This window comes from Metarhizium album, assembly GCF_000804445.1.
Source record: "Metarhizium album ARSEF 1941 chromosome Unknown scaffold_1, whole genome shotgun sequence".
Classification (NCBI taxonomy): Eukaryota; Fungi; Ascomycota; class Sordariomycetes; order Hypocreales; family Clavicipitaceae; genus Metarhizium; species Metarhizium album.
This window is the reverse complement of record NW_024467575.1, coordinates 767349-783186: the sequence shown is the minus strand read 5'-3', so window position 1 is coordinate 783186 and position 15838 is coordinate 767349. Positions and strand designations below refer to the sequence as shown.

The following is a 15838-nucleotide window of genomic DNA, read 5'->3' as shown; positions in this document are numbered from 1 at the left end:
ACGTAGAATCCGCAAGGGCATACTGCTTGAAACAGCTCCAGTATGCGACGTGCCTTCACGCTGGTGCTCTCAATAGCTAATGCTCGCCCCAGGACAAGCGATTACGATGCGCACCTAGTTCGACGGTTTGTACCGTCTCCTGTCCGAGATACCTACGCAGCTCTGAGAGCGCTCAACCTGGAGCTTGTGCGCCTCCCCGAAATCGTATCGAACCCACTCATTGGCACTCTCCGCATCAAGTTTTGGCACGAGTCCATGGACAAGACTTTCGCCGGAACGCCGCCTCGAGAGCCAATATGTATTTTGCTACATCAAGCTCTCCAGGAAGTAGAAACTCGATCCGGCCGCTCGACCAACAAGTCGATAAAATTTTGGATATCGCGGCTTGTCAAGACAAGAGAAAGATACATGGATGGCCGGCCGTATCCCAGTCTGGCAGCGTTAGAAGACTACGCCGAAAACACATATGCCACCATGATGTATACGACGCTGGCGTCCATGCCCCTGCGCTCGATGCACATTGACCACTTGGCAAGCCATATTGGCAAGGCCTGTGGCATTATCGCTGTGCTGAGGGGAATCCCAGTCTTGGCCGCCCCTGGGCGGCCAGTCAAAACTCCCACTGGCGTCGATGCACCTCCCAGCCGCGAGCCGTCTCTACTGCTACCACTGGACATCATGGCCGAGGAAGGAGTCAAGGAAGAAGCAGTCTTCCGACAAGGACCAAACGCACCCGGGCTGCAAGATGCCGTGTTTAAAGTCGCGACTCGGGCAAACGACCACCTGATGACGGCTCGGGAGATGCTGAAGCGGCTAAAGGCTGGCCAAGACCCGGGTCACGAGTTTGAGCACCAAGGAGAAGCTGAGCATATTTACACGGGCGAGAGTGACGCGGCCAAGGAAATCAGACAAAGTTTCGGGGTGCTCCTGGAAGCCGTACCAGCCGCTCACTACTTGGAGAAGCTGGAGAAGGCCAATTTCGACCCCTTTGCTGTGAAGCCTGGCGGTTGGCGGTTGCCTTGGAGAATCTGGCAGTCGTTGTCATCCGAGAAGTTATAATGACATGTAGCATATGTGTAAGAAATATTGTAACTTACTACCTTGAGGGGAAATCAAGTTAGACGTCGACTTGATGATACGAATCGAAACTATTGACACTCTACAAAATTTGCCCAACATGTGTCCAGTAGCTGCCGCACACGTACGTGCTCTTTTTTTTTTTCCGCTACTCTTGATAGCCTAGCCAACGGATCTAACTATATAGTAGTAACGTTATTATAAGTTTGTCTCGGACACGCGCAGCGTGTATCGGATAATCCTCGGCCCGGCACGCAGCTCCCGGATTTCAAGACTCCAAAGCGCCCGTCCGTCCCTCCGCCAGCTCGTCCTCCTCGACCAAGCACCCGTGCGGCCGTCAAGATGCTCTACGAGCTCATTGCAATCGTGCGCCTCCCCTCCCTTTCCACCCTCCCATGCACCCTCCTAACCCCAGTACGCAGGTCCGACCAGGCAACCTCGGCGAAGTTAAAGAGTAGGTCCTCCCGCGCTCCCAGCTCCCACGCACCCCGGGACCTGCGCAAGCGCCAAGCAGCCAGCTAACCAAGCCTTTCAGAATCGCCCAGACAGTCGGGTCGCTCGTCCTCCGCAACGGCGGCGTCGTCCGCGGCCTCGACAACTGGGGCGTCTTCTCGCTCCCCAAGCCCGTCTCCGTGCACCAAATGAAGCACACACACGGGCACTACTTTGTCCTGCGGTACGACTCGTCGACCAAGGTCCACCAGGACGTGAGGACGACGCTGCGCCTGGAACCGCGCATGATCCGCTCGGCGCACATCAAGCTCGGCGACGGCAAGCTGAGCACCTTGTCGGGCTTCGGGGCACCAAAGTGGAGGACCCAGGGCGGCGAGACGTGAAGGACGATTGAGGGGCGGATATGAAGAAGGAGAGGGAGGGGGGCCTGCAGTTTGGCATCTGTACGATATTTCTGGAACGTGGTTCGTTGCGGACGGCGAGGAGAACTTGTACAAGTGAATACAACCGGCGATACGAATCGAAGGCATGCCAGGATAACTCTGGATCTGAGGCTTGCTTTTCCTGCCCTTTTTTTTTTTTGCAATGAGGAACAAACCTGGACGAAGCACAGCAGCGCATACAATATAGAAATCCAATACGATGAGCATAACGAGAAAATACAAGTGAGGATATTCCTATTTTCTTTCTTCATATTCGTAACTTGTTCGTTACATGTCTATCATAACTCATCCTGGTAACGCATTTAGCTGCGCTACCAGAATGGTGCTTTCTACTAGTGATGTATGTGTATGAGACCTCATTGCGAGGCTCTCAAAATCGCTGTACCGTGCACGTGTTCACTTGTTGGCGGGCATGACTCCGTTTCAGCATCGAGAAAATCTCCATCAAGGGGCCCTTCGCCCGTCACTGCTCCGAATCAACGTCCATTGTTTCTTGCTTCCCGATACCCTTGCCGTGGCACCAGTCGACAAAGTCATCGATGACACTGGGCCAGGCACCATCCTCGCTCCAAAAGGATAAGCTTTCATCAGCCATTGCCTTTAATGCAAACTCCAACGTCATATTCCACATGTCCTTGTTAGCTGATCGAGTCCATTTTTCGTTAAGAAACGTCTTCCACAAGTCCAACCAATCGTGGTTCTCGCTCTTCCACGACATACCGGGAGGTGAGAATAGCATACTCCAGTATATCAGGGCATTCTCCAAACTAAGGGCTTTCTGATCGCCTTCGCGACCAGCCACAAAAGTGTACTTGTACACCCTCTTAAACACCACAGGGTTTGTCGAAAGTGCGGACGAAAGGCGTTGTATGTGACAAGCATGCTCCTTATGAGTCGTGCCGGTACTGCACCGAATAATTAGCTCCATTCTGGTCGTCAAAGCGCTTCAGGTCATGCCAAAGGAGGGCTTTTCCCCCGAAAAGTGTCACGGTTTAATTCGTACCCTGCTGCTTTCCATCCATCAACATAGCCGCGACGCGTAATCTCGCCAACGCTAGGAGCTTGAAGTAGTTCTAGAGCGACAAAAAGCTCTGCGTTCTCCAGACTAATTTTCAACTTGCTGCTCAAGTATTCCATTGTCGATTCGAGTTCCAGCTTGTCCTTTTCATCATTCTTTTCATCTATCGGATTGTAAGCCTCACGGGAACAGAATCTGGTCCAGTATGCGTCACGGGGCTTTTACCTCGCAATGTGTCGAACAGAGCGTCGAGCTTAGACTCGGTTGGTGATGGGCCTTTGCTTTCATTTCCGGAAGAGTAGAACCTAATGCATGGGAAGAAGGCGACGGTCAGTCTTTGTTACTTGTTACACCAAGAGGCTCAACGAAAAGACAATACCAGCCACTTGGCATGATCTGCTGGCCAACTTGGCCAAGGGTAGGATAATGCCAGCTGCGGCTTCAGAAGTCCCTTTACCACGAGAGATCCCCCTCACTTGAACGAGGGTTTGTGCCTTGATGAGTGTTTCCACCCTCAGGTGACTTGGAGGAAGTCCAGAATGGAATAGCCCTAGAAGGCAGACGGCGCTTAACATCTTTCCATCCCATTGTGCCAGGAGAAGGAGGGAGACAAAGCCGACCAAAGGGCAGATGCGGGTCAAGACTTCAGTGCCCCGGATCGTGCTGGCACAGGAAGACGGGTGAGGATGTAGATGTCGTGGAGCAAAGACGACTGGCAAAGTCTAGATACTTGGCCAGGCCTTGACAGGGTCGGCCCTTGTAAGAGCGCGTCGACGGCAACTTGTTGGCCAAGGCAGAGGCGCCACGTGAAATGTAGAATTGGAGACGGCTGATGGGATGGAAGACAGGGAATCAAAACGACAAGGCCGAAGAAGCGAATTTTGCCCCTCTGGACATTTGTTTCCAAGCCAACGGCGTCACTCGGCCGTACTCATATGTCGTGTGTCGGCCGTGAGTCCGTGACGGCCTCTATTAGCTGGTGGGACCCCACCGATAACCCACATGGATGGAAGTTCCGTCCCAATCGATGCGGCGCACGTATTGACGGGACATTGTGCGAACAAGGTCGCAGCGAACCGGCCGAGAGCCAGAGCTCAAAACGACAGCGCGAGGCGAGGCGAGGCGGAAAGGAGCGATGCTTGGAAGTTGGAACTGACTCGGAGGGGCGAGTGGGTGATGACTGGTAGATGACGGGTTCAAGGTGGAAGCACTCAAAGAGACGGTGGCGCTGACTTACGCATCAACGGCCTCGTTAATCTTGTAGCCGGTTGATTTCAAAAACTGGGACCACAGGCACATTCATTAGCGCAGGCTTCATCAAACGCCTTGTGCCGTACTTGACGTGGTTTTGGCGAACAAGCAGAGACGTCGAGGGCCAGGTGCCGACACAGATACCTCGAGGCACATCCGCATGTAATACCACCTCCAGGCCGCGCATCGCCATCCGGCCGGTGAGGGGCGAGGCGAGCCTGACCTTGAGACCGAGCTCGAAGTTGGTCACAAACGTACCTTGGTAGCCTGCCGCTCGGTAGCGCCTGTGAGAGACAGGAACTGGGCAGTCAGGACCTTTTGCTGCGCCGACGACGGGGGCGGCATCTCGTTTTGGCGTTTGCGAAGAAGCGTCACGGCGCAACAGCGTATAATGACAGCGTAGTACAGCGTCGGCCGGCTGGGAGTTCCAAAGGGAGCCCAGCGAGCTCGGACCGCAGGGGGTGAGGCGGATGTCGGTGTCCGAGCTGGAGTCGGCAGCCGTGGCCGTGGCCGTGGTGGCCGTGGATGTCGATGTCGATGATGGAGAATTGCAGCCTTGCCGGAGCCTCGATGGCGATTTCTGACAAGACGGGGCGTGGGTAGGCTCAGAAAGGTCGTGAGCTTGTAAGATGCGAGGACGAGTCTTGTCCTACTCGGTGCACGGTCCGCAGACGGCGCTCGAGGAGTAAATTGAGGAGTTCAACTGACAGACTGGGTCGAGGCTCGCGCAGACACTGACGTTTTCTCGGACGAAGAGAGGGGCTTTTCGAGAAAGAAAGACGGGCGAGGCTGCGAGCTTGCAAGCTGCGAGAATGCGATGGTGGGGTCAGTTGATTGATCAATCGATCAATCGATCACTGTGACGCCTGTGGCGGGGATGCCGACACGCCGGGGACGCAGCGTCCTGGCGCTGAACCAGCACTGGAGAGCCCCTGCCGCGGAGTGCTCCGCAGCGACTCACAGGCGGGCTTCCCGCGGCTGCTGCACCGCAGTCGGCAAAATAATAAACGCGGCCCTGGTCCAACAGCTCGACGCGTCTCGTCAGAGTCCAGTCGGTCCCACCGCAAGGCATGAGATGAGGGTAGGTACCTGTCCACCTAGTCGCCGACGGGCAGTGACTTATTGTTCGCGTGCCCGGGCGACACCAGGCGACTTCTGCTTCCCTTCCCGCGCGCGACGCATGACCAGCGCAAATGCGGCCTCCGAGTTGACATGGCATCTTCGCAATCTGCAGATGATGCGAGATATCCCACAGATCCGTCAGCGCCTCTCAAGAACGTCGTTGTGTGCTGCACAAGCATCCCGCCAGACCAAAGAGTAGGTCTAGTATCTTGTCTCCGCGACAAAGACGACCAACCGACCGTGATACCCGTCAAACACCGCTGACACTCTTGCTCGTCGCCCTACATATAGACCGACATTGCCCAAAAGGTCGCTGAACTCGGCGGCATCCACAAGTACGATCTCACTCCGGACGTGACCCATCTCATCGTCGGCGACTATGACACGCCAAAGTACCGCCACGTTGCTCGCGAGCGGCCCGATATCAAGGCCATGGATGCCATGTGGATAGAGGCCGTCACGGAACTTTGGAAAAACGACGACGAGATTGACTTCACAGCCCTAGAAGAGAAGCATCAGCTCAGGGCGCTGGAGAAATGCGGCGCCGACACAGCATCGCCGCACGAGGGAAGCGCAACTGGTCGCCAGGCCCTGCTGATATGCCTGACGGGATTCGGAGAGCAGCGCGACGAAATCGCCGCAAGGATCGCGGCCAATGGCGGCCGATACACCGGCGACTTGACGAGGAGGTGTACTCATCTCGTCGTCAGCAAGCCTGAAGGCAAGAAGTACGCCGCGGCCAAGTCTTGGGGCGTCAACACCGTCACGCTTGGCTGGCTGGACCAGAGCATACAGCGTGGTCTCATTCTGGAGGAAGCCAAGTTTGATCCGTTGCTCCCAGTCGAGGAACAAGGCGTCGGCGCTTGGAACAAGGAGGACCCGAGACGCGCGTCACTTGGCAAAAGATGCAGGCCGGCTTCGTCCAACGCGAATGCTACAGACGAGAGAGGGGTGAGGAAGCTCCGCAAAACCGCCAGCATGAAGCTGAGCTCGCAGAGAAAAAATCTCTGGGGCGACATCCTCGGCCGCTCCGGCTCAGGAGAACATTCGTTTGGTAGCGAGCAGGCCGGTTCGGAACAGCCGACACGACAGCAAGCAACTCCCGAGCCTACTATTCCACAGCCTCATCAGCAGCACAACAACGGCGTGTTTGCAAACTGCGTATTCGCGATCCACGGGTTCACTGAGAAACGCCAAGCCGTGCTTGAAGATACTATTGCCACGCTGGGGGGTTCCGTCGCTTCGTCGCTTCGGGAGGCGGCGAGCTGTCGCCAAACGGAGCAGTCGCATTGCTTTCTTGTCGTGCCTCAAACGTCACGGCTTGAATCACACCCCAAAATGCCCTACGACGGCGTCGAAACTATCACCGAGTTCTACGTCGAAAGGTGCTTGCACAACAAGCAATTCCTGTCTCCCGGTGAACACGTCCTGGGACGGCCGTTCCCTCTGTTCCCGATACCCGACTTCTCGCATCTCGTCATATGCAGTGCGGCTTTTACAGGGTTGGAACTGAACCAAGTTGCGCGAAGTGTTTCCCAGCTAGGAGCCAAGTTCGAGGAGGAGTTTAGGCGGACAACCAGCGTTTTGGTTTGCAAGTCATTGAGGGCAATGCGCAGAGACAAGCTGAAATACGCACTGGCCTGGGGGGTTCCCGTCGTGTCTGCGGAGTGGCTGTGGGAATGCATTTCGACGGGGTCCAGCGTGCCGCCGAGCAACTACATCTTTCCAGAGATCCGAGACCGATATCCAGCTCAGTCAGCTCCGGGCCCGACGGAAATCAAAGAACCATCGCAGCCTCCAAATGCAAGGACAGACAACGCCACACAACAAACCCGCGGTGCCGCGGGGCCAGCCTCGTCCAGACCAAAGATGGTCGGCGGGTTCGAGGCCAGTGCCTTTGACAAAGACTCGCACGAAGAGCAGAGCGCTGTCCGTCAAAACCCAGCCCCTGCCCAGGGCATACCTCGACTCGAGGTCGCAACCTCGGCAGACTTCTTCACAGCACGAAGCCAACCGGCTGGCGCATCCACCAAGGACGACGATGCCGCGTTGACGGAAGCATCCTGCGCGAGACTCAACAAGACGCCGTCGCCGTCGAGGCACACGGCCCCTGTTACCCGTACGAAGTCAGACCCGAATCCAAGTGGCTTCGTCGAGGAAGCAAGCATTCCTGCCCGTGGGCCATGCGCTCCGCCTCGACGCATGTCGTCACCCCCGCGAGACAGTCGCGAGACAGCCGCGCAACAAGACCAAAAAAAAGCAAGAGCAGCACAACATCAGGCTCGAGCGGCCGAGCGAGAGGCCCTCTCTTCCAGGCTGTCCAGCCTCATCGACTCGGCGGCCATCCCGGGCCCCCTCGACGGCAACTGCCATGTCCAAGCGTTCCCCCGTCCTCGCCGTCGCCAGCTCCTCGGCCGCGCCATCAGCAATGCCTCCAACGGCAGCAGCGCGGCAAGTGTAGACGGCAGCGGACCACCTCCCCGACAACTAACAGACAGCCTGAGGGCCGCCATGGCCGGCGTCGCTGACGACGACGTCGACCACGACCACGACCACGACCACGACCACGACGCCACGTGCAAGCAAGACACCCAGCCCCCCTCTACACAGTTGCAGTACGCGGATCCAGAAGCACAGCAGGTAAAGGCCGCATTGATGAACAAAATGATGGGCAGGGACGAGCCAGCCGTCTCCGCGGCGCAAACCACTGCCGTCGCAGGAGCGAGGTCGCTGCGGAAGCCGACGAGAAACGGACGATGACGACCCGGCTCGTCTTGGAGCCAATGTCTTGGAGAAAAACCACGACGCAACAGCTCGGAACATAAAGGCGTCGTGCAAACGGGAGCCCAGCCGTCGCACATACATGACACGCGCCGAGGAACCCCCCGTGCCACCGCAACTCACAGTCCGTGTCCGCGGCAGTGCCGCACGTCCCATGGCGAGGCGCAAAACTGGACTCTCTATATCCTTTCCGCCGCTCCGCATCGCTCCCGTCTCTCGGCCGTCTGACGAACCTTGCCAAGACTCCGTCTGCAGTGCCCTTGGGGCCGCGGCGCTCTTGCGCGCGCACTACGCCATCGCCCGCTTTTGTTGACTTGGCCGGCGTGTCCATCATGGCCCCTGTTGCAATATTGCCCGAATGCAGCTTGGTATATTCGTATATTCGGTGGCCCGGGGGAAAACACGCGTTTGTACGGAGCACATGCATATGTCATGCAGCTAGTCTAAACCCCCCGGTGGACATGTGGTCGTGGAGCCTATCGTGTCATTGACAAGTTGTGCCAGCTAACAAAGTAGGAATCAATTTGACCCGACTATCAGGCTGTCAGGTAGTACACAAACATGGTTTTTCTTACATTCATTCCCCCAAGGCCAGATCTACCGTGTTGTTCATGACGTAAACCACGCCCCCTTTCGCCGGGGACACCGCCATGTGTCCCCGTACCAAACCAAAAACGCCAGTTTGAAAACAAGAGAAAAATTGCCAAAGGCATCAATGCACCACCGCAAGCCGAATCCGATGACCCGTACGCTTTGTCTCTGTCTGATGCTAAAACATAAAACGTGATGAATGCACTTCGTGATGCATGTGTGAACTGTTGCAAGTCTAGAAAGAAAAACAAATGAACCGAAAACTGTCTGAAAGGGGGTATAATATACTGTGGTCCGTTCGTGCAAATGCTTCAGTACATTGCTGTACGAATGTATCAAAAAGCCTTCACGGTGGAAGGCATCCAACACCGAACACATGGTACGCCACCGAGTCGCGTACGTGCTAGGAAAACGCGTAGAAGCAGAGATGGTTGCGCATATTGCTTCGCCATTACCTGGGCATCGTCTCGTCCACCCATACCACTCCCGTGTGCTAAATGGAGAACAAGAGACAGCCGTGTGCGGGCGTCTCACGCACGCCTCCAAACGGCAGATGCTGTCTGACCAAACAAAGAGGCTTGGCAGGCGATTAGTCGTCGACGATTGCAGAGCAAAACTTGATCGACAGTAGAGTATTGTGTGACATCAGTTACGGCGAATATGCTGACATTAGTCCCAGGGACGGGAAAGCTATTCCCTGAACGCTGGGCTTGCCTCTTCGTCTGTATTGGGCAGTTTCTCAGACTGCATATTGCCCCATCGTTGTTCAATTTCGTCGCTACACGACCAAAAAAATCAGCAATCATTACACACACGAGACAACTTGACACTTACGCCGTGACCTTGACCAGCTTCAGCCGGCGCTGGCGACAGTAGCTGAGGAACCGACGCATTGTAGTCTCCCGCTTGAATGCTGCCATGACGTCGCCTATGGGCTTCTTATCTTGCTTGGCAAGCCTGGAACCAAATTGACGTATTACAAAATGCACCTGCAGGGCATCAATGTTCCAATCAACCTGGACAATATCGTCCAGTGCGATGTTAAAGTCGATTGGAGATCGGAGGATGCCCCAGCTAGCAGGATTCGTGTCCTTGAGGACCTGATGCTCAAAGATGCGCTTCTCCTCTTTCCAATGCCAGTACTGCGTCACCTTTGTGGAGCTCGTGAATAGTCTCGTCTTCACTTGGTAAATACGCCAATCCAGCGTTTGAATCGAGGCCCCACTCCAAGAATCCGTGTCTGAAATGCCATCAGTGTAAAATTCGTCGTTTGGATGCGTCGATACAGGGGACAATGGCTTTAGACGCTTTTGCATTGATCCCTCAAACGGACCGTCTGTCGAATACGGAGCTGCATTACTGGCAAGAGGAGATCGATTGTAGTCTTCCTGAGCCAGGGACGGCGAGTGACTAGAGGGTGGCGTCGCCCGGGGCGTGTCCGTCTGGGAGTGCATGCTTTTCCTCTTCCTCATGCCCCCTTGGGGCGTGCTGTTGTTGCCGTTTCCCGCGGTTTGCCCAGCTTTGTAGCCAGATGGGCGTCCGATACTCTTGTAGCCGTTCTTGGAGCGCAGGGTGGCAAGCTTGGGATCGTGATAAAAGTCGTGCATGATTTTGGAATAATTGAAATTTGGTCCCTTTTCTGCGATGATCTCGTGGAGACGATGGCGCAGCCATTCGACTGGCGAAATGTCAAGTTGATATTTGGCCAGTTCCCCCAGAGTTTCGCACATTCGGAACAACGTATCGTATGCCGTAATGGTTCCCTTTCCAGTATGTGTATACTGTTTCGACAATAGCTGGTAGGGGCTGATTTCACCGTCTCGTAAGAATTCCAAGATTTTGATGCCACGATTGACCTGGCGTCCATTTTGAAATCTGGCGGAGCCGCCTTCGCCTTTTGCCTTCTTCTCCACGGATTCAACAAACTTTTCGCGCCAGAGCTCGAGCTGTGGTTCAATGATGGACCGTACAGGCGGCCAACGCGGATCCCAATAGGGGTGGTTTTCGTCAATTTTCACCAGAGGGACGCCCTGAACGCACTCGGGAAAGGTGTAGACGGTGCCATCGTGCCTGAGGATCAAGTTACTTCTCGTAATCTCGTCCGACGAAGAGAGACGCTGCTTCGCAGGCTGCGGGGAATTCTCAACAGACTGCACAGAGGGAGTTGGGATGTCTCGAGAAGGCGGTCGACTTCGGAAATTCGCGGGCGTGAAGCCATTTGAAGCAACATGGTTTGGGTTGGAGAAAGGACGGTCACGGCTTTCTTTTGGTGTTGGCATTTGCGTCGGTTCAGGTACAATAGGGTTTCCGTTCAATCGACCTGATGTCCGTGGCTCCCGGCTCGGATGAGGATGAGATTGACTCGCCGGCGGCATCCGATAGACTAGCTGCTCTGATTCCTTGCCGGCGTCACGAGGCTGCATTTGTTCGTTCCCGAATTCTCTGTTTGCGGATTTGGGAGTTGAAGGCATATGGCACCCTTGACGATTCCATTCGCAATTGCCGCACTTTTGAAACAGTGGTCCGCCCAGAACAATACAGTCATCAAAAGCACCTTGGTTCTTATCACAGGAGTGGCATCGTCGCTGTTGAATTTCCCCCGTGGCTTGAATCATGCACGCCAGCCACCTCACCCCTTTGGCTTCTGAGCGGTCGTAGATGGTACCCAAGTGATCAGAAGTGAACTTGCGTCCCCGGCGTATCTTGACATGTCGCTTTATGGGCAAGCCTTGAATAAATTCAACCCATTGGTTCCATGGATCAGTTCTCTCTACAGGACCAATCACATGGCCATCTGCATCAACGATATTGACAAGCACGTTATTAGACGACCTCTGCGCAGCCGAAGAGACACGGACGGGAGTCAGGACACGAGTCGTTCTTGCTGCTTCATTAGCCTGCTCCAGGGCTTCGGCGCGGGCGGCTTCGTGTCCCTCATGCCCAACGCGGCGGGACCGCATACTGTTCCTGAGAACTTCACGCAAATGATCCCTATCCCGTTCAGATAGCGCGTCAGGATCCTCTCCTCGTTTGATCCTGAAGAATCTTTCCATGCTTTTGGCAATCTGAGCGCGTTGCTCCAGTCTTTCGTGTTCGCTTTGGCGATATTCTTGCTCTAGAATATTCAATTTGGTGGCTTTGTCGTCACACGCTTCCACAACTCGAGCAAGCTCCGCTTCGACTTGCGTTAGCTCCTTGAGAAGGCGTTCCTGTCTCTCGGTGAGTTGTGATTGCTTCATCATCAACGCATCGAGTTCGGCTCTGGTCTTTGACGCCCTGATTCTATACATCTGCTGGGTCTCGCCATGGCTGGCATCGTTCTCATCGTCGAACCTGAGCCAAAAATTCCGCTCCGTTTCATCCCATACTGACCGCTGTTCCTCAGCCGGGAGCATGTCAACTACTTCCATTTTGGTGAATGCTGAAGTACGAACTTGCCCCGGCGTTCTGCTACTGTCACCAAGCGATAGAACTCGGGGTCTCCCACGGCCTTGGATTGCTCAGCGTTCTTGTGCTTTCAGTCCCAAGACAGACGAGCGCGTCTCAGCGCAACAGTTGCTCGCTGGCTACTACTTCGCTGTTAGAGGCGACACACTCCATCAGCGCGCTCGAGCACAATTGGTCCTATTTGACGTACCCTTTTCCTGGTTACAAATTTCCGGAAGCGCATAGATGGAGTCTCATTCGTTTCAGCCAAGAGCATTGCCGCCATGAAACCAAACTATTCAAGTGGCAGCCTTCGCAATCTATGGCCGAAGCTTTGTGTATGAGAGATCGAGTTCCGAAGTTTCCACTTCCTCGTCTGTCCCTATGGCAAAGAAAGGTGGGGGAGGAGTCGATTCAAAGCGACCACGTCGACTGTGGGTTGGTGGCTGATATGAAGGCGCTACAAGCTCGTATTGTTGATGCGCAGACGCAGACAAGTATGTTCCCTTTTTGGCGTATATAAATGCGGTGGTAATCGGCGGGCTGTATTTTGACAATGCAAATACCCATTAATAACAAGGGCCAATCCAACCCCAGAGTAATGCGCTTTTACCTTGGCTCGACGACCCGCAGATAATTGATATTAATGGTAGACAGGGTTTGGATCCTGTTTGAAGACCATGCAACGGAAATATGATCCAATGGTCTTGGTTCGTCAGCTTTGCCACTTGATTTTGATACCTGAAGCTGGATCAAGGATTCCGGCCAATGTCAATGCAGCCTATGCATGCAGCTGACTGAACCAGGACAGCAAGACGATGGCAAATAGAGAGCCGGGCTTAAACGGGCACGGGGAGGAAAGAGGGAAGCGGCTTGTAGGCGAAGGCGAAAGGGAAAAAAAAAAAAAAAAAAAAAACGAGGTTCCAGGGAGAGGGGTTTGTTCGCTGATGATGTGATGTGATGAATAGACAATGTTGGGGAAGAAAGAGGGCGCCAGACTTGAAAGAGACCGCAGAAAGCCGGCTGTCGGATCAGATCAAACGGAGACAAACAGACTGCAAGTGCAGCTGGCCAACCAGGACCGGCAACTGGTGGAAGCAATGAGTGCGCACGCGTGGTCAAGCAGAGATGCCAAGGCGGTCCCAATGGCGGTTTGGCATGGATGGCGACGGTGGTGTGAACGAAGCAGCGGCATACGGAGTAGGCATACGTGAAATAGTGTCAAAGGACAGGCGCGTGTCCCAGAAGCAATGTCTTGGATTTCGGCGCTGGGTAAAATTTCCGCAATCTCTCCGAGGTGTCAGTCTCTGAGATTGGAAGGGATGGAAGGGAGCCGCGTGCATGCCAAACGAGGGAGTCTGAGATGCGAAGGAGGTTGGCTGTCATGCGCATTATAGCTGGCTGTCTCGCGAACTTGGGGCACGGCGGAGAGCAGCTCGAGCTTGCATCCAACGTTGATGGAGCAGCTGCTTGCTGCCCGTGATTCGTGAACCAAGCAGGGCCCGTTGACCTGGGACTGGGTTGATGAGCCCGCCGACGCCAGCCAGCAGCAGTGGGTGGCGCTGGGCGGACAGGGAATTGCCCGTCCGAGAAGACGGAGAAATGGAGAATGCAGAATGGAGAACGGAGCATGGGGCTTGGAGCTTGGAGCTTGAAGCTTGCGCAACGACTGGCAAGAAGAACGCGGCCATCGAGGAGACATATCCAGGATGCGTCTCCGTGTGCGTGTGCGTCAGAGTGCGCGGGCGCGTCTGGCCAAGAGGGAATGAATAGGCAAAAACGTGAAAACTCAAACGCGGCAAACGCTAGGACTGGGAAAGTAACGACTTGCCAACTTACAAAAAGGCAGATTGCATGACATGAAATTCGGCGCAAAGGGCGGGCGCCCACGCAAGGGATGAAGGAGGAGGCAGAAGTGACGAGTGTTGAAATAACAGGTGAGACAAGAGCCGAGCCCTCGAGCGTTTTTTGACCTGGCCTTGACTCCCGTCTTGGAGCTTGGGGCGCTGCTCAAACTCGGCAAGCGAGATATGTCTTTGACTAGATGCCTCGAGGCGGTGGTGACTCGTGAGATGCCCGGGGCGTCGCTCTTTTCAATGCCCGGTGGTGACTCGTGAGCAGATGCGCAAAGTAACGTACTTAAGTAAGTAAGTACCCAAGCGCTTAGGCTCCTGCTAGTTGCCAGATGCTCAAGTATTATTGCCGTGTGCATGCTCCTGCGTCCCACGTACTCGAGTATGCTCATAACGCTTGTAGCTTGTACCCATCTACCCCCCCCCCCCCTCTTCCCTGTTTAGGAAAAATATAACTATTCGCAGCTGAAACTCTGTCCTCGCGGGCCGCGCCTAAAATTGTAGTTGCTAATTAGTTAATCTACATACTAAGTCAGTACGCTGTCCCACCAGGCCTAGCGTTGAACAAAGTCAGTTGACCTGTGTGCTGTAGGCTGGCTGTGGCGATCACCCAGGCATCGCTCGCTGAAGGGGGCGTGGAAAGGGTGAGCGCCCCCGGCAATTTAAGCACGATGCGCAAGCGCATGTTAACCTTTGCCCGGCAATACTACTACTAGTGCGTAGTGCGTATACCAAGGACCCTGTGGCAGATGCTGTTCAATGCGCGGCTAACAGGCATTCTGCTCGGGTGGACGGCACCAACATCGACCCCAGCGCCCGAGTGTTGATAATAAATAAATGGCGGCAAATGTACAGGGCACCTAGGTAGATACGAGCCATCCCATGGACCCGGGTACTGGGCTACGGCGCCGGCGGGTAGACGGTACATGTCCAAATCAAGTGCGCATTTCCACGACGACTTTGGGGATGCCGAGAGTAGAAATCCCATCATGATAAGCTGCCGCCAGGAAGAGAGTGCAAGGTACCGAGTACTTGGGTACCAATCTTGAAAGTCCCCGGTCCAAACGAAGAGGGCCAAAAAAAAAAAAGGCCGACACGTCTCCAGAGTCCCCCATGTTTAGTTGCTTTCGTATACCTCATCAAGCGCTCTCATCCTACGAAGATGTCTTGGTCTGTCTGGTGGTATGACGGCGAATGCCAACTGGTCTATACCAAGTAGCGTCTGATGCACTGTTACTAGCTCCGACACGGAGGCGTGGGATCAACATGGGCCATGGCGCCGTATTTACTGCCTCCCTCACGTATGGCACGCTGTTGGACGATGCACGTTGGATGTTGGCCTTGGGAAAATGAAACGTCGGCGAGGACTTTGGCGACAGCGGGGGGGGAAGGATCTCTCTTTTCTGATAAGGGAGAGAGGGAGCGAGAGAGCAGACAGACGTTGCGCATCCATACTTCTTAGTACCCAGTTACGGAGTACCTGCCCTGGGGGCTTATACTTGACTTAAGCAAAGTGTGTACTCAAGTATCATCAATGTCGTGATCTCAACCATGTACATGGACTTGATAGCATTCTCATATGACAGACTCTGTGAGTCTGCAACCTGACTGGGATCTTTCCCTCGGTCCCTGGTCGCACTTTCAGCACATCGCATGGAGTTGCAGTATGTATTTCTCACTGCCCGGCCTATTATCAATTTGCTCGCGTGTCATTCATGTCCAAGCCGTCAAGAAAACGTCTGGAACGAGGCGCCTCGGTCCCACGAGCTCGACAACCCTGTCCTCACGATGCTGAGCCGTTTGCCTAGTACGCATGGGGCACG

The 15838-nt window shown here is 54.8% G+C and overlaps 5 protein-coding genes across 5 annotated transcripts; 3 read left to right on the top strand and 2 right to left on the bottom strand.

Moving 5' to 3' along the window:
• Positions 1–42: 42 nt before the first annotated feature.
• MAM_00217 (Squalene/phytoene synthase) lies at positions 43–1059 on the top strand (the record flags this gene model as incomplete). The annotated part of the gene is made up of 1 exon (XM_040819016.1): positions 43–1059. The coding sequence occupies one exon, from the start codon at positions 43–45 to the stop codon at positions 1057–1059; it is 1017 nt and encodes a 338-aa protein (XP_040682281.1).
• Positions 1060–1177: 118 nt separating this feature from the next.
• MAM_00216 (37S ribosomal protein Mrp17) lies at positions 1178–1913 on the top strand (the record flags this gene model as incomplete). Its single annotated transcript, XM_040819015.1, has 4 exons — positions 1178–1201; positions 1303–1443; positions 1500–1531; positions 1613–1913. 4 exons carry the CDS (start codon positions 1178–1180, stop codon positions 1911–1913), a joined length of 498 nt encoding a protein of 165 aa, XP_040682280.1.
• Positions 1914–2436: 523 nt separating this feature from the next.
• On the bottom strand, positions 2437–4044 carry MAM_00215 (defective in cullin neddylation protein 1; the record flags this gene model as incomplete). Its single annotated transcript, XM_040819014.1, has 5 exons — positions 2437–2878; positions 2977–3154; positions 3217–3296; positions 3343–3713; positions 3994–4044. 5 exons carry the CDS (start codon positions 4042–4044, stop codon positions 2437–2439), a joined length of 1122 nt encoding a protein of 373 aa, XP_040682279.1.
• A 1410-nt stretch (positions 4045–5454) lies between these two features.
• MAM_00214 (BRCT domain-containing protein) lies at positions 5455–8124 on the top strand (the record flags this gene model as incomplete). The annotated part of the gene is made up of 2 exons (XM_040819013.1): positions 5455–5559; positions 5656–8124. The coding sequence occupies 2 exons, from the start codon at positions 5455–5457 to the stop codon at positions 8122–8124; spliced, it is 2574 nt and encodes an 857-aa protein (XP_040682278.1).
• A 1302-nt stretch (positions 8125–9426) lies between these two features.
• On the bottom strand, positions 9427–12146 carry MAM_00213 (uncharacterized protein; the record flags this gene model as incomplete). Its single annotated transcript, XM_040819012.1, has 2 exons — positions 9427–9514; positions 9571–12146. The coding sequence occupies 2 exons, from the start codon at positions 12144–12146 to the stop codon at positions 9427–9429; spliced, it is 2664 nt and encodes an 887-aa protein (XP_040682277.1).
• Positions 12147–15838: the final 3692 nt, after the last annotated feature.